This window comes from Corapipo altera, unplaced genomic scaffold (genome assembly GCF_003945725.1).
Source record: "Corapipo altera isolate COAL_440 unplaced genomic scaffold, ASM394572v1 44, whole genome shotgun sequence".
NCBI classification, from domain to species: Eukaryota; Metazoa; Chordata; class Aves; order Passeriformes; family Pipridae; genus Corapipo; species Corapipo altera.
In genome coordinates this window covers 15475885-15497858 of record NW_020884880.1, presented here as the reverse complement: position 1 = coordinate 15497858, position 21974 = coordinate 15475885, and the positions used below count along the sequence as shown (strand labels likewise).

The window sequence follows — 21974 nt, the reverse complement described above, 5'->3', positions numbered from 1 at the left end:
TAAAAACTAGACAAGACCATACAGCATTACTAACAGCCATTTATAGTAGGTGCAGCTGGAAGCCCAGGGTGCCCATGTGGAAACATTAATTGGTAAGCATCTGTAAGCAATGAAGGACATCACTTTGTAGAAACGTAATAAACTTTCATACAGATTTATTTACTTATCAGTGTGGTTCTAGGAAAACAAGTCTTTTCTCAGTGAATTATGCTTTTAATACATCATGTTGCTATTGAAAGAAGCTATTAGCCAGTGTTGCCATGAATGCCATCAGAACAAAATATCAGCACTGTCAGTAAGCAGCAGTCTAGTTGAAGTCTCATTAAATTATAGAAAAAGATCTCAGATGGTTTAGATCATCTTACACACAGGGGTTCTTACTGTTTTGTTTTTTCCTTCTAACTGAAATTCACCCCCTTGTTTTGTCTTCTCTCAGGCTTTTGCTGACTACTTTACCCAAGGCTCTGTAGAGTTTAAGCCAGGGCTCTCCAGAGCATCAGAAGTCTGCCCTGTTTTCCTCTTCTGCTGCAAAAGCTGGGACTGTCTCTAAAATATCAAGATGCCTCACGGCTACCTGTTACCTTTCATGAGAAGCCATGGGTCAATCAAATTAGGTGTTTGGAGAGAAAAGAAACCAAAAATTCCCTCTTCTGTGAAATAGAGGAAAACAAGGACATGCCTTCTGTCTATGTTCTGCCTATATCCTATACTGCCTTTTAAAGAGGAAGACTTCCCTGAATCAGTGAAACTTCCAGATGCCTAATGAGCTATATGAAAGGGGAAAAGGAAAAAGAATGAGAAGAAAGGGATAAAAAGGGGAAAAAAAGGGGAAAAAAAAAAAGAAGAAAAAAGAAAAGAAGAAAAGAAGAAAAAAATAAAAAGTCTCATTTTATAAAGTTACAAATTATTTTTTGTTGCTCAGGTAACTGCAATTAACCTTCAGATTAATTTTTCATTATTGCTTGCTCTTTGTATTCCCCTCCTCCTATATTTTGTACTATAATTTAGATAGTGTGAGCAAGCCTACCACAAAAGCATTTTAGCTTTCTTATTTTTAAACCAAATTTTTAAGGCAGAAAAGCAGTGAAGCAGCAGTGAGGCCACATTGTTATGAACTACTCTGCCAAGCAACTTGTCAAGGGGCTTCCTCTACATTAGTAACTAGATGTCACTAGAAAATTGATGTTTCTCTATGGAAATATTTTTTTTACAGTTATAAAATTCTAATAAATTCCTCTTCTCTAACTGTTGGGCTTAACATTTCCCAAAGACATTTCAGGAGATGGTTAAAGCGGGGAGTCAGTTAAACTGGTACCATACAACTCCCATGTTTCAAAATGCTACAGGATATTTTTGGACAACCATTAAAACTATGTTTTTAAACTTTGTGTTGGAAAGAGCAGATACCATTTTTGCAATGAGAAAAGTACTTTGTGTAGAGAAGAGATGCTTGAAGAAAACCCAATTTTCTTTCATTTCAAAAGAAATTAATTTTCCTTCAATTTCTTTGTAATGAATTAAATATTCTATAATTTTAAATAATATTGAACTCATCATCTAAAAAATGCCTTTCTGTTTGCTTAACACAAACAATGCATAAAACACAAATGATGTTGTGGAGCCTTTGCTATCCTCTAGGCACATTATTCAACTGCAGCCGTGGCAGAGGCAATAGATGATGCCTCATGGCCTCGAGCTGTCATTGCTGTCCATGTGAGAACACTGTCACACCTGGACTTCAGATGGCTTTTGACCTGATGAAACCAGTAACTCAACGAGGGGCTCTTTCACCCTTTTTCTGCACATATTCCATCCATCTCAAAGAATACCTTAATCCTGACCTTTGAGATAAGGATACAGACTTACTAAAACACATACTCTCACGCAGTGATGAGAAGAGACAAAATATCTTGATTTAATCTTACTCTTAAAATAAATAAATAAATACATAAACTAAATATATTACATCTTCCTGCCCTTATAATTTGCTTACCAAATCTTTAGTGGCCAAGAACTGCAAGGCACATGCCTAAGACATACCCCAGAAAGTGTTTAAATAAATTTACATATAGAAGATGACAAAGAATCCCTTGAGTCCTTGTGGTTTATCACAGATAAAGCAAAGTCTACTTGCAGACAACTCCTAAGGCAACTTGTACTGATGGTCCCAGCAACACCCACTTGCTCCAGTCCTCTTACAGCAGGGATTTTTAATTGCCCACAAAATCTTGTGCAAACAGCACTTTTTCTGGGGTGCACAGATACAGTACACAATACAGTGAATTCTCTCAAACATCCATAAATCAGAAATGGCCATTACTGATTATATTGTGTTTCACACAACTTACACATGCACAGAAAGAGGCCAAATTCCTTTGAATGAAGGAAGGTTGTGGGCCTACTGCAGGTTTTAAAAGCTTGTTTGTAGCCACAAACCTCAGTTAAAACAACACAAACTTAATTTTGAGACATAGAAAATTACTCTGATTGGTCATAAGGGACCAAAGTATGACCTTCTCAGCATCTGAAGATAGAGAGCTTAGACTGGACTAAGTCAGTGATTACAGGGTTTACTGTAGAATTATCTTTGGCTGTAACAGAAAAGGAAAAAATCCATACTGGTCCTTAATTGTATTTCAGTTAGAGGGAATGTAGAGATCTCATTTGACTACCTGCACTTGCTATTGATAAACTTCTGAAGTGGTCCAGTAGTGAGAAAAAGAAGGGTTTGTCTAAGTGTAGTTCCTCAGCATAGTCCCCAACTGCTTTTAGATTGTTCTAAAAAAGAGATCCAGCGAGCAAGTATTTTTCTCACAATTCACTTGAATTCCAAAAGGTTAATTTGCATTTCCATTTTCATAATTGACAACCTGATTCATTGCAGATGTTTTAAAGAAAATGTAGAAATAGTAACAGAAAAAAATTAAGTTAAAAAATCAGCTCCTAAGCAATATAATTTTAAAACTTTCTGAAGAAGACAACAATCATAAAATTCCTTGGTTTTTAATAGTTTCCGTTTCTGTTTGTCTTCAGGAAACTAATATAGCTCTGTCAAATAAAAAGCAAGAAACTGACTGAGGAAACAAAATAAATTCTGAAACTATGATGAAAAGTGTATTTTGACTCCAATTTTCAAAATATGTCTCTCTCTGAAGCTGCTGTTTTTGCTGCAATAGTTCTAGAACTTCTCTGTGCTAACATGGCAGAAAATACCCAGGATTAGCAACTAGTTTATCTTATTCTAAAAATTCATTAAAATGCCAAAAGGAGAACACATATAGAAAAAAGTTCCTACCCACTTCTAGTCACTCCAGAAGGACTAATTAGAGCACAACTGCTTGAGATCCTGTTGAGATCCAAACCCAAATGACAAAATACTGCAGTTCATCCCACACACAGGTAACCTATTTTACTCAGCTTCCTACCCAACTCCTTGAACACCACTCTTGCTGCAGTGTCAGCTCAGAGCAGTCTGGAATTTCTATAAAATTGTATGTGGATTGCTGGGGTTGCTTTAGTTATAAAAATCATTCCTTTAACTAGCAATTACTGAGCAGAGGTGAATTATTAAATGATGGTTAAATAACTGTGAAAGGCTCCATATTCAAGCTTACTAAATTCAAATCAAACTAGTAAGAGCTTGAATCACTACTTGTTTAGAATTAACAGTATAATTTAATGATAAAAACTAAATCAGCTTTACACTAAGTTTAAAACAAATTCAAAATATGGAAAAACGTGGCAATTAAGGAATCAATGCCTATTCAGTTTTGTAAGCTTGAATTTCTGTCTCAAAAAATTAGACACAGATGATCTACATTTTAGATCAAATCCAGAAGAAATGAAGAATGGGTTCACACATCCACTTCCCTCACAGTACTTACTTATCATAATGTAATACTAAGTATTAAGCTTTAAGAAGTATTCTGAGGGACATCAGTCTATTCCATGAACTCAAAATTATCCCTGAAGCTGAACTTCTGCCCCTGAAGTTAGCCCTGAAAGAGTTCATTTCCCCTGAAGTTAGCCCTGAAAGAGTTCATTTGCTCTTGTAGTTGGGCCTACAGAGCAAGACTGTACTAAGTAGCAGACTAAAGCCAGATACGTAGTTCCACTCTGACAGCCTGAAGTCCTACCTAGACACTCCTAGTTACTTGTCTTCCACCTCTGTTCCTGGAATTACAGTAGGCACCAGCCCAACTGACAATTATTTTCAATATCAGGTAAGCCAGAATTTATCCATACAGTCATTTCTGGGATATTATCCCCAAAGTTCTTATGTCTTAAAATATTCTTAAAACATTTTTCTGCAACAGATGCCTTCTTTTTTTTTTCCTTCTCTCTTTTCTGACCAAGCTGAATAAGTCTAACAGCTTCAGAAGTCCAGTTTTTCTTCTGAATAAAACCACCAACAATCCAAGCGCAAAACATTTAGCTAAAATTTGGAGCCTGCATTTTGTAGCTCTGTTAAAAAACTGAGACTATTTTTTAAGATAAATTTTGCTTTTATATGAAAACAGTCTCATGTTATTTTAATACCTATTCATTTCTGTTTCCCAGTAGTACAGAAGTACATGAAAATGAAAAATGTAATATGCAGTCTGGGAAATTTATTCCTATTCAGAAAATGTATTGGAATGGCTTCCAGTCGAATTATACACAAGGATGTAGGTAGGATGGATTGTGGGAATTCTTTTAGCCTCAACAATTTCTCTTTATCTATTTATCTGTAATTCAGCTAGTTCACTGATAAGCAAATTGACCTGCAATCTCTTTCTGCCTGTATTAATCGTATATATTATAGGTTTGAAGCACCCCTTCATAATGTAAAGGAATCAAAATTTATCACTCAGGATGAAGACGGTGAAATGGATGTGTTAGCTTTACTTCTTTAATTTACAAACATTGAAATCTCTTCTCACCAAAGTTATCACTATACAATACTGGAGAAAAGCAGCTCTTACTCACAGAGTAAGACCATTTCCCTCTATATTCAGCTGTGGTTTACAAATTGGAGCTACTTTCTTGAATAACCTTCATGAAACAATTTCAAGGAACTATGCAAAAAAAACCAACAACAAACACCCTTCCCCCCTCCCAAGTCGCCCCAAAAAGACAAGACAAGGAAGCATTTAGCACGATCTTCCAGAATAATGTCAAACTTTCATACTCTGAAGAGCAGCAGTCATGAATGCAAGTCAACTAAGCAACATTTCTCCTTTTTTTGTTAAAGTGGAGCTGTCTTCTCCTAGCACTCTACACTGCTGTCTTCTTATCACTACATTGTTATTACTTTTAGAAAATAACTTTTTTAAGTGTTTAATATAATAGTAATAATATTTGAAGGGAAAATGTTTCATTAGTAAAGACAGTAGAATTTATGAGTAAAACAGGGTCTAAACATATGCCTAGAAGCTCTCACCCTGTAACAAAACAGAAGATGATACTCAGCAGCTGTGGATTAACTGAGCCCATGGGTCATTAGCAAAGATGAAGGCTCCTATGACACTGGGGTGCTTAAAGTCCTGTCAGTGTCTCACACTTGGTCTCACCTGTTTGAAGACCACAGAAATATGAAAATAGGAATATATGGAATAAGTACACTGAAGGAGCCTGGTATAAATGAAAGAATCTGGTAAGTGTGCACCATGGGCTGCTGTCTTCCATGGCTTATGCATCTTGACTATGACATTGTCCTTACAAATGCCTTGTCACAGAAGCAAAAACTTTGTGGAACAACTTGAAATATACTGTAGTTTATGGAATTGCTTACTTGGACCATTCAAACATTTGAGCATTTTACTGATAGGACTGAAAATTTGACATAGCCTGTCTAACTTAAGGTGAACTTGAATATTTTGATTGCAGCTTCAGCAATAAGGGGTAAGAACTTCAATATAAGAAGGAAGAAAATGCAGTGTCACACTGAGTGCAGATAACAGTGTCTCACCATGCAGTTTAGGAGCCTGAATTTCTTCTGTGCAGCTTTGTAACTTGTAATATATAAAATCAATAACACTAATATAAATATAGTCTCAATGTGTACTCAACTGTATTTATTGAACTCTATTCTTGTAGGTATAATGATAAACACACATAGAAATGTGTGTTTATTCATTACATAGAAATGAGTATTATATATTATATGTATTAATACTAAGTTCTATTCTTTAGGACTAACAAAACAGGAAAGAAGGACTTACCATTCTTTTTATAGAACATGATTTCTCCTTTGAATTCTATCTTTTCCTCCAATGATTTCTCAATTTGAAGAATCATCTGCTCATTTGTTTCAGCACCAAGTAAAAATTTACAGCTGCAGCTCTTCTGCATGACTTCAGTCCGTGCAAATCCAGCAAGCTCACAGAAGCCATCTGAGCAGTAAACTATGGGGAATCCCTTAGCCACCTGAGCATTTGCAAGGATGAAGTTACTGTCTGTAGAGGAACACAAAAGCAAAACATGAATTACAGTCTAAATTCTACACCATTTGACATAATACTTCCCTAATACTTTAGCATCATAAGAAGGCACAACTGGACATACATTTAAAATCAAAGTCCTAACTGCCTGCAAACAAGAATCTATTTGTTACCCTGGAATGAAATCAAGTCTACTTGTCCAGAGATCACCTTCATACGATGGTTCTTCATGGCTTGGTACAGCTTGTCTCACCACATCCTCAAGGAATACTTTATGGTAACTGAGATAGGTGTCAGTGCATTAAAACAACCCCTTGACTGGTGACAAACATCGAAGTTTTGGAAAAATTTCAAGCATGTTATGTTATGCTGCCACTCAGACTACTCTGGAGTCTGAACAGACACAGCAATATCATAAAAAAAAAGAATCTCTCTCTGTTCTCAATAAGCTAATGTTGACCTTTATCAACGTTCAAACTAATTTCTTTTGTATAATTTTGTAAGGGAATCCTTAAAAGTACCATTGAGGGACATTCCGGGCTACATGGATGTTTTGTCTTTTGTCTTCTCTCTCTCTCTTTTTTTTAATGGAAAAAGATTTGATCTAAAATCAGTCAGCTGTCTTCCAGAGCCCCACCATACTTCTCCTGTCTGAAACAGGCACATAAAAGATTCACCATTCTGTTACACTTAATGTTCTTTATAAATTTCCATTATGTTTAAGCTGCAACTATCATGTATGATACATTCAAGAACAGTATATTGGCATGGACATCAGGCAACAAAATGCAGTGTTCCAATTTGATTTCAAATCTAATAGCTGAATCTATTGGCAGCCTCATAGCTCATTCCCATCCCTTGCTGAAATGTCCTTGAAGGTTTTGTCCCTCAGACTTTCATCTTCAGCTTCTGTTAACAGCTCTAGCACTTAACAGTCTTCTTCAGTTATCAGGGAAACCCTTTCCAGATAATATATGAACTTCTCATACAGGTTTTTTTTTGGTTTGTATGTTTCCTTATCTTGAAGTGAAAAAAAAAAAAAGTTTTATGGGAGGAATCTGTCTAAATTTCACACTGAGTGAGGAAAGACTATTTTTTGCCCATGGCTTGTTAAGGAATGTTTATCTTACAGCTTGCTAGGAGGAGCTTAGAGAGTCTAGTCCCAAGACAGATACCTCTCATTTTTCAGACATATGTGCATGTGGATTCATGTGTATGTATTAAGAGGAAATACTATTAACTAACCCATAATCCCTTGATAAATATTCATAAATTTAAAGAGAAAAATAATGAACTATTTTAATGGAAAACTCAGGTTGATATGCCTAAACCCCATACAGGGATATATTATTCATGACTGGAAAGGGAGGCACAGAATTCATAAACTAAAATAGAGGAAAAACAGGTCTGCTTTTCAGTCTGAACTGTCACAAGAGTTCTGCATCTGTGAAATTCCAACAGCTTCAGCTATGTTACTTTTTAATTACTCAAGGGATAAAATACTATGACTTATACTGCTAAGATTTCAGTATTTGAAAGACACTTGAGATTTATTAAATGATCAATTTGCTCTCAAGACTTTCCTTCAGTTACCCACATTTTGATTAAATTTAATTAAAGTCTTTCAATAAATGATGGGTATGTTAAAACAGACTTTTCGCATTTACCAAACAATGTGTTTTAAAAATGTATTCTGATTCTGCTTCACTTACCCTGCCATTTTTATTTGCCTAACTAGGGAATAAGTATCATTACCATTCATGCACTAGCATGCTGCTCCCCCTGTCAACAGAAAACTAAATCCCCACACTACCAAAAAAATTAAAATCATATGCTTGCAGTGCATAATGACAGTGGTTCACTGCAAGACACACATACTAAATGCATCTGTAGCTATCAAATTAATTTACCTCGGGGTTTCTATTGTTTAAGATATAATTTTGTGATGCAAAGACTGCTGGGGTTTTTTTTACCAAATTCTAATTGTTATGAATTTCATGAAGCAGAATATGGAAAGACGAAATGACAGAAGAGATAGAGGTGATGTGCAGTAGTGTTTGAATATCATTATGAACAGGAATACACTGGAGCCTACCAAGCATACCATGATTTTATGAAAAACTTAAGGTGACCAAACTCTATTGACATTTAGATCAAAATAAACCCAGAATACTATTGGTTACTTTAACATTCATAGAAGAAAACAGTTTACTTCTAAATACCAATCCAGTGCCAGCTATAATAAGAGGCAATCTTTCTCTTAACATCAGCAGATTCCTGATAAGACTTATAAGCCTAATTTTACTGAACTCTTTGTATACAACAGCAAAGCATCAGTATCAGGAAAATGCAATCACTATCCTATTTGCTGTTTTTATTGAGCTTGAAGTTCAAATATAACTATGAGAGGTGCACCTGTAATCCCAAATTAGTACACTAAGGGACATATTTAAATAATTTATTGAAAAAATTCTTGTAATCTTAAAGGATCAAGAAACATGATGTCCAGTAATTACACCTATCATCAAATTCTTCAGTAATATTTATGAAGTGATAATTAACATTTACCTATTACATAAAGCAAAATTCAAAGAAACTCCATATCTTAAAATATTCTGGTTAAAAGCTTATTTACTTCTTTAATTTATTTTCATAACTTGAACTCTTTAATATCACTTGCTGTTACTTGTGCACTGAAAGCACCATAAAATATTTCCAAAAACAAGTACTGAAGGTGAAATTTCTATCATTAGGGCTTCAATGTTACACAAATAACAAACACAGTATTTAATTCCATGATATTCAGTGATAGCTAGCTAGATCTTAAAATATAAAGTAAGAAAAATTACATCTTTAGAATAATTTGTTAGAAATCTATTGACTGGAAAACAACATGTTCGATTATCTTTGAACATACAGTAGGAAAGTTAGAATGAGTGATACAAACCTATTGGTCTGTACAATTTTGTATATGTTTATGTGTAGATTGAACACTTCCATAATAATATAGAAGTTCTTGAATTATGAATTATTTTTTCAGCACATTGGCCTGAATATTAAGTTATTTTATTCAGACAATACTTGATTAGATGATTTTTTAATTTTTTTTTTTAGATAAGAAAATACATTAAAGCTAAACACTTATCTCTTTAGAAAGATGTAACCTGGAGCCTTTAGGACTATTTAGGACTACAGCGAATTTGGAACAACAGCATAGAACTGCGTAAGAAAGTACAGATTTAGACAAAACTGTATTAGCATTCTTCAGCTCAGAAATTAAGTGCTGTAAGTCTGTGCAAAATAAATAAAAATATTCAAATAGCATATTTGTATACTGACTTTTGATAAAAACACATGGTTGTATGCTCAAGTCTGCATGTGTTGTGTAAAGGAGGATTTAAAAGTGTTAAGATGGGGCAAGAAGCCTAGACACAAAAATATCAAATAATGTTCACAAGGTTTTCCTTCAGCAGCAAGTCAGCAGAGATGGATGAATATGACAGAGGTCCATGACTAGTCAGCACAGTTTAAAAGCATATTTCTTTCAACTGTGATTCTTTTACTTTAATTTTCTATAAAGATCAAATTACTTTTTCACATGGAAGTTGAAAGGAAGAGTATTGAGAGCTTGCATGCCTGCATTCATTTTGGAAGTAGAACGTACTGGAGAGGATAGGATATTGATTAACAGAAGACTCATATGGCTTCCAGTAACCTCTGCCAGAAACACAGCATAACGTCAGAGACAATCAAACAAGATGAACCAGAGCCATGCTAACTACACCTTCAATTACAGGCTTACACATCGTTACCCTGTTTCAATGATCTGATACCTAAAAATTATAACTGAAGAAACAGAAGAAATTTACATCACATGCCATCTGATACAGAGAATCATGTTTGTTAGTCATCCCATGGCAGTGTTTTGGAATTGAGATAATTAAAGAAAAAGTCTTTATATAATACTCTTCCTCCTAATTAATGCGCACAATTTATCTGTTTGTAATGACATCGTGTTACATATATATTCTGCACTCCCTTATTAAATCTGTCATATCTACCAAAAAATGACAAAACGATTTTTGCTTTAATACTGTAGCTATATCTGCAATAAACCTCATCATTGTGCTTCCCCAGGTCTTTTAAAAGTTCTTTTCAATCAAAGTCTAGATGGTTTCATGAAGAGAGGACCTATATGGCTTTTTGTGCAACTGAGAAAAGCCAACCACCATTCTAATTTTAAATATTATTTATGAATTAAAGAGGAAGAAAAAGATTTTACAAAGGAAAAAAATCTTTAGCAATCAAAGAAGCTGCATTAATCAAGCGACTCACACAGTTACTCTATTGACTGTAGAACAGCCTGCAATTCTTCTGGATGAAAGAATTTGTTACACTTAGATTTGATTCCACAGTTCCTACACAGACAACTTAACAAGAGAAGTCTCACTGCATGTTCATGCAAATTACTGTTACAGAGAACATGACCACATTAACAGTTAAGATTACTGACTACTGATTAATTGAATGATTAAAGTAGCATACGAAAACATTTAATTTTGTGTCAGCACATTTAGATACAAGTGAATTTAATTAGAGTTCAAATTCATTTGCCAAATACAATTCTCTGAATCTGATTGAGACTAAGATGATTTTTACAATGCATACACTTCCAAATAATAAAGTTCTTCATGAAAAATCTCAGAACAGTTGACTGAGTCACTAGTGTGAGGTGAAGATTTATCTAAATCTAACCAAGTCAAAAAGGAAGCTGATAATACTGATACTTCTTCCCACCCTTCACTAAAAATGAATTCATATTCCAATGAATTTACAGTAGTACAGTGAAAGGTAAAACTATTGCATTATAAACTACAAGTATGGACTGATGGACAAAACACCTATCACTGTAACCCACTGTAACCTTTATAATTTATTTAATTGGCCAAGTAATTCCATTAAAAGGAAATGTATTCATAAAATTGGGTAATAGCTTCAAATTCAGAGTACAAAATTATATTTGAAGTACCTAGCCCTATGGACTCAGCTCAAGGGGTGAGCTGCTGTAGTTCCCATTTAACCTGTGCTGACAAAAATAATTCCCATTATGTAGAAAAGTTCTGAATTCAACAGCTAAGAAACCAACCTTTCACTTTGTATTTACAATAATATTTAGTCTGACAGTGAAAATGCCTTACTGTGTACAATATTTATAGCTTCAAGAAGAGTTAATCTGTAATGCACTTCAGCATAGAGGTATCTAAGCAAAATTTGGGCATCTGGAAGCTAAATCATCCCCTAGTCTTATTGATAAACACAGATCATAAGCCACTTAAGAGATTCAGTGTTTAACGATCTCGAACCCAGCTTTCATTGTCATTAGTGCATCAGGTCAATACTAGAATAATGACTGTAGCTTTCTTCATGACCAATAAAATTACCTATTCCTAGAAGAAAACACACCAAAAAGCCAGACTCTATCAGAGGGAAAGTAAATAAAAATAGAAGCAATAATAAACTTCATGGTGAAACAGGCTCCTGGGGTCTCAGACAGGAAAAAAAAATCATTTGTTCCTCCATTAGAAATCTCTGTGTGTGTTCCTATTGTTTTTCTAATCCCAGTATCATTTGCATCTACCTGAACTCTAAAGTAGGAGACTGAGAAAGACTTTTTTGAAATAGTAGCACTGCTGTTACTGCTCATTTATGATCAAAAAGCACCTTTCAAATAAACAATCAGTGCAATTATAATGGGTGAACTATACTAAAGGAGAGGAACTTTTAGCAGAGACTACTTTCAAGTTCGTCAGAATTAAGCTCCTCTAGCAGAAGTATACATCTACGTATTTTCCTCAGAAGGAAATACTAATTAGTCTAAGATATCTCTTTACTTTTTTTTGATGTTTACCTGGAATTATAAATTCACAGATGGCAGTTGAATCAGGGTTGCAATTAAATATTTCTTTTCTCACCCTTAAGCTTTGATTAGGACAAAATTTTATTTTTCATTAAAAAACTATTATATTCTATTTTATGTGCTTCATTTGTGTTATTAATTTTGCAGTGACTGCCAGTACAGTGTTGATGTAACTAAAAAAGCTATATTGTAGTTGTCAAATATTAACATGCCAGTTTTATAGGCACTGAAGTGCTACAAGTTAAACAGCAAATGGCACTGGGAGAAAAAAAAACAGAAAAAAAGAAGACATTAACAGTGAAGAGACACTGTAACTCATGAGTCACCAGCATGTTGTGACAATGTGCAGTGTCATCCAGAAGTTACTCACTGGGTGCTTGTTTTTCTGACAGAACTAAACCCTCTATTCTGATGAGAGTGTTCAGCTGCTGTTTGGTGGATTCTGTGAGTGCCCACTGAAGAGCAGAGTGCACAGACTCACATTTGCAAACAAAACGTATTTTGCAATTTCTCCAATAAAACACATGGAAATTTTAAGTTCATCCATTAGGTAGAAAGGCCACTTGTGTAATCCAGCTGTATTTGATTTGTTGGGCTTTTTTTCCCTATTGTTCTGTTCAATTAAAATTCACCTGGAATGTTAGAAGTGGAATTTTTTATAAGTCAAACTAACACATAGAGTTCTCATAAGCTCAAATAATATAGCCCAATGATTTTGAGCCTGGGACCATGACTTGGTTTCAAGTGTTCACCAAAAGAAAGGTTTGCAGATAACAGAATAGAAGCATTTTTAAAGACAAGAGTCACATCATCAACAAATATTTATTTATGTGATCCTGACCATACCTTCTTTTATCACTTCTCTGAAATAGAAATAAGACAAGGATTTTAAAACTGGAGTTTTTTACAGCTGTTTTAAGCACTATGTCACCTACTCACAATAGGTGTTCAGTTTACAGACATACTAAACTTTCACCATTGCATAATATTATGTGGGTTTAGTATCCTATGCTTGCCTTTACTATGTAATATGCCTGATGAACCAGTTTATAATACTACTGCAGTGGATAACTCTTTGGATATTTGTCCTCAATGTACGTGCTGCTACTGATGTTGCATTATATGAGCAGCCAGATATTACAGATGCTGCTAAGAGAGCTAGTGGAAGAATACAGGGAAAAAAGATTTACCAGTTATTATTCCTGCACATGTGAGGGGAAGAGCTAGACGTTTTGAAGCCAGTGTGGAATGCCTCTAAAAGATCATGTTCCTGACTCTTTGAAATCTAATGCTCCTTTCTTCTTACTAGACTGTTTGTTGGAGTGGTAGCTCAGAGGCCTGGAAAATATCCTGATACTATCTATACTGGAAATAAGAAACTGGATTTCTTAACAGTGTGATGATGTGGAGTGGAAGAACCATTTACCTACTATTAAGAAAGTTTCATCTTATCACTTGAAATTAGTAGATTCTGTGGAAATTTGTTCCCCCTCTGAAAGTGACCATATTAAAAAAACCCAGGCAAACAAAATATTGTGGATTCTGGAAAGAAAGAAAGGTATCAGTAAGTACATATTTTTATGTATTATTATTTCAACACAGAAATATAAAGGAATATTAGTGCAAAGACCCCAGAAGCTATTTACTCTGTATGTGCTAAGCAAAGGAAACTTTAAGTCACTATTCGCAAAAAGAATGAAGGAGGCATTACACTTTCAGCCCTGGAAGTGACCATGAAAGTAATGGAGAAGAAGTTATGTCCTGTGGAGAGACTCCAGTGAGGCATGAATCATAAATGTACTAATTCTCCTCTGGTGACAGTGGGGCATTTCATGCCAAGATTCCTCATCTGAACCAAATGATCTATCCTCAAAACACAACCAGATCTAGGTGTGGGTTTAAAGTGAAGACAGTAGTCATCCTTCCTCACCACTGTCTACCTAATGCAGCACTTGGACTCCACAGAAGGTCTGGTAGCATCCTCAGCTTTTCACCCTTGGCCATCCCAGATGCATCTGGTCCTGGACATTGTAACAGCACGCAGCTTTTTCATACGATTTTCATTTCCACAGGCGAGATATCCAAATAACAATGTCAAAACAACTAGCTGTTCAAACATCACATTGCTCTTATATTCTCTAAGAAACATTCATCATTTTATACAAGTGCCATACTCCCCGGAAGTTGTTACTCAAAGAGGCTCAAAGCTGATTTTCATGTATGCTAGCTCATGTACATAATTTCTCAGCTGTTCACTGTCACTTTAACTCCCATGACAATTTCATGCCAGCTTGTGGTGACTTTTACTGTATTGATTTCTCCTTATAATTATTGTACTTCAATATTAAGGTGTCAGAACTCTATTATTAAAAGTAACCATTTTAAACCCTAGCAGTTTACATGTTCCTCTCACAGTCTCTGAAATTAAAGGGTAATCTCGAGTTAATTTTTATGGGGAGAAAAAGAAGACTCCCATGTGTGTAGTCCAGTGAAATGAGTTCTCTGTAAACAGCAAGAATTTCTGCATGCAGTTTTCTCATCTGAAATAATGTAGTGGAAAAGAAAGTCTGTTAAAAGAAAGTTCATAAAAATTGACAGAAATCATATTAAAAATGGTTCATAAAATGATGAACAGTGTCCAGGAAGTGTCATTTTCAGAAAAGAAAATGCCCTATTTGCCATAATAAAGAATTACACTCTATATCCCAAACTCATCCTTTCAGAATCAAAATAATTCTAAGAATTGCAATGGAGGGCTCACTGACAATGTCTTGAGCAAAATCTGTAAAAACACAATATTTTGAGTGTGGAAAAGGATGAGAGGGAGGTTACAGGTGAGAATGTAATTAAGTTATCATATTCAAAGGAAAATAAATCATCTTGTGACTTTCCTAGCTGAGAATGATTTAATGAAAAATTCAGATGGAAAATCCTTAAGAAACTGTGGAAGAAGCAATGCTGTTGTACTATAAACAAGTAGAATAACCATAGGCTGTTTTTTCTTGTAATGAAGCTGCTATGGACCTCCTGAATGATTGGCATAGGAGTAGGAGCACCTGAGTTTAGACCTACTGATTTATTTAAGATACACAAATAAGTGAAGAAGCTGTTTGGGGAACCAGAAAGACTTGAGGTGAACATTGCTATAAGATGGTCTTCTGAAGAAAAATCCAGATTTTGGTTGAAGAAGTGGATATGGTTGGGAAGATTCAAAGCATCTGGAACTTCTTTGCAGTAGAGGAGTACAAATATACATATATAAATACACAGGGAAATTGCTGGGGATTTGACTACTTAGAGGAAGAAAAACATAATTTGGACTAAGTATTGTCTCAATGAAAGAAATCAGGCCCAGGAAAAGACTGCTATAATAAAGAAATTTGCTGAACTGAACCTCAAAGAATTTAAGTAGTACAGATAAGAGAAGAAATACAGGAAAATCATGACTGGACTGAAGACAGTTACTCAAAACTAGACCTTTTTGTGTCTGCTTGCTATGTTCTATTTCTAGTTCTTTTTTTACAGGAGATAAAGGGCCTAAGTATCATAGAACCACCTTTGGCATTTCTAAAGCAAATATTATTTTCATTCTGCCATGGAACAAAATGGCACCCACCCCCTCGCCCCAAAGTGCTGCCTAAATAGAAAAAAAACAAACCTTACTTCAGAAAGAGACTCACATCAGAACAATATGCCAGTGCTCAGTAATTAATGCAAGACACAAATCTCCTAAATACCAGGAAAATGTTATCTTTTAACTGTACTGCAGTCAACCAGTGTCATTAGGGAAAGAGGTAACTTTTCTGACAACTTTATTGGTCAAAACATACAAATTACATTTGAAGTTTTGACTAAATTCTTCTTACTGGTCCAAAATAGTTTAATGTAAAAAAACCCCAGGTGTTGGCACTATAGTTGCAAGACACTGCAACACTACTTTTGTTCAACAGGAAAGAAGTATAAAGATGCTGTAATCTAAATTCAGTGTTGTTATAGGAGTTAGTTTGAAGTCTTGTCTTGTTTCTCCAAAGCCCAGTCTGAAGAAAGTGATGAAAAATATCTTGACAAATGGCAGCAGGTGCTTATATCTTGTTGGAAAGTTTTCATGTGAGAGAGAATTATCTTATTCATTCTGAGAGTTTTGAAATAATTTGTAGAAAGCTGTCTATTTATACCTTTGTCTCATCAAGTAAAAGTGGCACTGAGCAGACAGAGAAAAATATTAAAAATACAGAAATAAAAAAGTTATTTAGCACAAACTGCACAAGGTTCTATAAAAAACACTTACCGAAAGCACCAAAAGTAGAAGAAAGCTATAAATTACAACATGATTTTACTGCCACATTTCCTATGCAACTTGATGCTATAAATTTCGAAATTCATTGCTGTTCTAGAGACTGTTTTGAAAATAAAAAATAATCCAGAGTGACTAAAAATCAGTTGGAGAATTCAAACAGCAGCATCATATACACCAGCAGAAATGCCTTGGTCCATTTCATAACCTTTTGCAATTCAGGTGGCCACAGTACCGAAGCAATGTAAACCTTTCTTTTAGCCTGCTAAACCTCGCTACTGGGGTCAGGAGCCTCAACTCCACAGGAATGTTGGGAAGCGACTTCTTGCAAGGTGAAAAATCATCCACCTCATTGCCAACTCGATGCACTGAAACCAGAGCCCTTCTATGAACCCTGTCACTGCTTCTCCCAGCAGGCCACTTGGCAGGGTTTTCCTTTTCCCACCGCACTCTCTATCCTTTACCAGTGTTATTAACTACTCCCACTTTGCTACACTTATGTTCTAGGATGTTGTATGAACATTTTCCTCGAAAAAATAATAAAAAAAAAAGAGCTCTGAGCTGCTTAATTCATGAACCAAAATTTAAATTAAGAGTCAGTAAAGAGTGGAAGAGGGAGGAAAAATAAGAAAGAGGGGAAAAAAAAAGAGGGGGGGAATTAAGGAAAGTCACCATTGACATAATTAGCTCGCCATTTCTAGACAACGCTGTGGGTTACAGATGTCTGCACAGGTGAGATTGTTAACCTCTTCGCTTTGCTTCCTCACTCTACTTCACTGAAGATATTCCAAAGGGAAAACTGCATAAACAGTGGTTTTTAGATGGTATTAAAATATTTTTAGCATCAATGCCATCATGGGGTAATTTTTATAACAGTACCTTGAAGTTTATTTTTCAGTATATAAAAATGTGTGATTGATTAGAATCCTTCAAAATTAATTGGAATACTGTCATAAGACTAAGTTTTGGGCTTGTCCCAGAGCAATGATTCCACATTCTAGCCCACAAAATAATCAACTATATTTCAACTATATTCCTTCAGAAGCAGGAAACGTATTAAGCATTTCTCTGGAAGTACTACTAACTAGCTTTTAATTAACATTTAAATTTGCTTCTAAAAATACCTTGTTCATATAATCTCTGCTTCATAAGAATGTGTCTTCAAAAATTATTTAAATAATAAAATGTGTATGTAATGCAATAATTTAAACTTATATATCAAAGTTTCAACTAAATGAATTTTCATTGTGTATTATTGTGGCTTTATAAAAAAAACAGAAACCAAAAGTAATAAGGATAAGTTATTTCTTTTTATCATTTATTACAGCATAGTAATGAAAATGTGAAACAGCACACAGGGACAAAAATCAATTAAGAAAAGAAATAAAGAAAACCATTTCCCAGAGCTTTTGTTCTTCTCAGGATATAGCCTCAATAATGGATTAACTGACATTTTTGCAGCATGCAAGAAAAGTAAATATGCTTGGACCTCTGGAAAGTAATACACTGGTGACATTTCACCAAAAGATTTTCAGTTCAGGTTTTTTTCCCCCACACTTTTAATGAATGAGTAAATTGATAATGTATGAATGCCATAGGCCCTAAACTTTCTTCTTCAGAGGCACTCTCAGCAGTTTCTTTCAGTTGTAGAGGTCATCCAGGTCCTCTGCTTTGAACAACTGAGAGATATATTTCTCATATTTACCTACCTGTTCTGGTCTCCTCTGCCATTGCAGTCCCCAGAACTATCACTATTTCTTTGGGCAGTGTGAATCCCTAGGAAAGTGGCTTTATGTTGATTTTTATGGTATCTGTCTTTGACTGGATTTAGGAAATAGTTACTAACAAGAGTGGAACAGAAATAGCATTTGCCTCAAACTTGCATTAAGCAAGGATCTGAGATTCAGACATTCTTGATCTTCAATCTACACTACTAAAAGGTTATAACACAAAGGTTAGTTACACAGACCTCTGCCTTTGCAGCATTTAACAACCAGTCTTCTTCCTGAACAGCTTTCTCTTCCATTTTGTCTTTCCTAGAGAAGAACGAATAGCCTTGTTCAGTTGGAGTCCCTTTATCTTATCCCAGCCTTAACGAGATACAACTAAAATAGATTCTGCTATCAGCTATAAGTCCACAGCAGAAAACTGAATAACCTAGTAATCATTTGTTCAAATTTCAGCTTTAACAAGAAATGAAGGAAACTATACTGTTTGCATTTAATATCTTCCTTTGTAAAGAGAAACAACCTTAAGGATTTCACTTTACAAATATATTCCTGTACCACGTAACCATATTTTCAATTAAAATCCAGTGACATTCACATTTTTCAATATATTTGTATGCAATTATTTGAATATTTAGTTTCTGATTATTAGCTGTTTCTTAATTTCTTACTGATACACCAGACATTTTAAGGTACTGCTCTTAGTTATGCTGAAGAAGTGGGAGCTGATGCTAATTGAGCCAGTCCTATTCAGCTGGTGAAACTAATGAGTAAGTTTTACTTCACTTTCTGTTACTCAAACCAAATTAGAAGAGACAAATGACCCATTGTTTTATTTAATTTCCAAACTCAGTATGATTTGTTTCTAAAAAAATCTTAGAGAAAAATTAAAATCCGTATCTAGCCAAGCACTTATGCTGTTACATGGGCATGTAAGCAAGATTTGTATTGATCAGGACAACCTATTTTTGTAACTGAGGTGTTTCATTTCCTAAAGGATTTTTTTCTCTGCAAAATGACAAGTAAACACAGAACACATTCATAACCAGATTAGTATTCAACCTATAAAACTTTTCAAGAATATGGTAATTCACAAGAAGACTGTTTCTCAGCCATGACATAGATGTCCCCCATTGATGTCCCACTGCCTTCAGCACCCCACCTCTCAGAACTCAGAATTACTGATGGTTAACTAACACCATTAATGATGTATTTCCTGGTGCTTTTGCCCAAAAAATGTCCAGGTCAGCTTTGTTTCGAAAGGAAGATGAGGTGCTTGCATGTTTACTGCTTTGTATTTGCATTTTCTATAGCCGATTTGAAACTTTAGGAATATTTGCAAGGGAAAAAATCCTAAGGACACCCTTCCCAATGGAGTTACACCAAGTCTGCTATAGAAGCTCCTTAACTATTAACTGTGAAAGAACAAAAATTTAGGTTTCTTTAATGGGATATAGAATAACAGGATCACAGAACTGTGTAGATTGGAAAAGACCTCTAGGATCATCAGGTATATGGATGTGAAGCTCGTAGCCACTGATTTCTTGAATGCAGTCCACTGGGAAAAGAGTATCTTCATAACTCCTTTCCTTATACCACAATACTTAAACCCTCCTCCTTCTCTACTGCAGTGTTCCTTACATACACCCCTCACAATTCCCCCAGTTCCTCCCTTTCTTCTTCAAGTCTATCGATTTTAGTTTGCTTTCAGTTCTTACACAAATAGGGAGAGCACATTTTCCTGGCCTGCCAAGGTGTGCATGCTGGTTGGTTTGCTGGAGACACAGGAGTTGGACATCTTTCCTCCAGGAGCCATGGGTAAGCCATTATGGAACTTTGCAGGTGCTGAGAGCCAAACAAATGGCTTGAAATATTTTATATGGCTTTTGATTGTTTCTTCTGCAGGCCAGTTGCACAAATTTAATATTTTTTAATTTGTCCAGCAAGATCCCAAGTTTATTTTCTGGGGAAGAAAAACTGACAGAGAATAATACAGCACACATTTTGTTTTCTTGGAATGAGAAAAAAAAGAAGTGTTTGCATTATTATATTAGTTTTAACACTCCTCTCACAATTTTAGGATGATATAATGGTATGGTATAATGAAAATAGTTAACATCTCTAAACTTAGTTTTCTTCATATAGATTTCAATCAATTCAGAATCAGTAAAAATAGCATTCTGATGCAGAGTATGTATTAATAATTTTTATTGGTATTGTTAAAATACACTTAGGTTTTGCTCATCTGAAGGTGTTTGTTTTAGTTCACCACTGTACAGTATTTTTGCACAGTATAAATGTCCAGTGAAAATGTTTTGCAGTTTTGCTGGCCAGGAAAGCCCAGATCAGGTGTGACTCTCCTCAGAATATTTGTCCACAAGAAGACAGCTGTTTTTTTCAAGTTGTACATATAAACCATTTCAGTCACTGGGCTTTTTAGGGTGTTGCATCTTCTTTTTAGTTAAAAAGTTGTAACTAAATTCATCCTTTGGGGTGTTAATCTGCTCAAATTTAAATATCACTGTTAATGGTTCAAAGACACCATATCCATAACTAAAAAGTAATAGCTAGAATAGAAACTCTCAAGCTTACTATTGACTGAAGATGTAAAACATGGTTACAATCCTTAAAAGTTTCCTGCAGGAGCTGTGAGAGCACTGGTGCTGAAGTGCCCCTTTATTTCCCCTTATTATTATTTTCCTCTTGCCTTTTTTTTTTTCTTTGCTTTGATTTCAAACTTACACAAAAGTTGTCTCTAGACGTATCATCTTATTTTGTTTGTCACGATATACATTAAAAAAATCTTCAGTTGAATGCATCCTAATAAAATCTTGTTCAAGTGCAACCTCTTTGGCTTTCACTTCTCTTCGGAATTGTGAGCATAACAAAAGCGTTTTATATATATATATAAAAAAAAAGAATCAATCAAATTTACAGCTGACACCAAATTGAGTGGTGAGGTTGAACACACCTGAAGGCTGGGATGCCACCCAGAAGGACCCGGACAGGCTCAAGCTACACCTGGGTCGGGTAAACCCGCAATATCAATATAGACTGGGGGATGAACAGGTTGAGAGCGGCCCTGCAAAGAAGGACTTCAGGGTGCAGGTGGATGAGCGGCTGGACATGAGCCAGTAATGGGTGCTAAAAGCTCAGAAAACCAATTGTTTCCTGGGATGCATTCAAAGCCACATGGCCAGCAGGTCAAGGGAGGTGATTCTGCCCCTTTACTCTGCTCTGGTGATATCCCACCTGCATCCAGCTCTGGAGTCCCCAGCACAGGAAGGACATTGACCTGTTGGACCAAGTCAAGAGGAGGGTCACCAAGATGTTTTGAGTGATGGAGCAACTCTCCTGTGAGGAAAGGCTGAGAGAATTGGGATTGTTCAGCCTTGAAAAGGAAAGGCTCCGGTGTGACCTAATTGCAGCCTTCCAGTGCCTGAAGGAGAGGGACTATTTAGAAGGACTATGTAGTGACAGGACAAGCGGGAATGGTTTCAAACTGAGAGTAGGTTTAGATTAGATACTAGGAAGAAATTCCTTACTGTGAGGGTGGTGAGGCGCTGCAACAGGTTGCCCAGAGAAGTTGTGGATGCCCCATACCTGGAAATGTT

General features: G+C 35.4%; 1 protein-coding gene across 2 annotated transcripts in view; it reads right to left on the bottom strand.

Moving 5' to 3' along the window:
* KCNH8 (potassium voltage-gated channel subfamily H member 8) overlaps positions 1 to 21974 on the bottom strand; it is a 178406-nt gene that overhangs the window by 114534 nt on the left and 41898 nt on the right. For both annotated transcript variants that reach the window (XM_027639453.1, XM_027639454.1), the window contains exon 2: positions 6204 to 6437. In XM_027639453.1, the coding sequence (XP_027495254.1) occupies positions 6204 to 6437 (234 nt within the window). The remainder of the gene's footprint in view (positions 1 to 6203; positions 6438 to 21974) is intronic.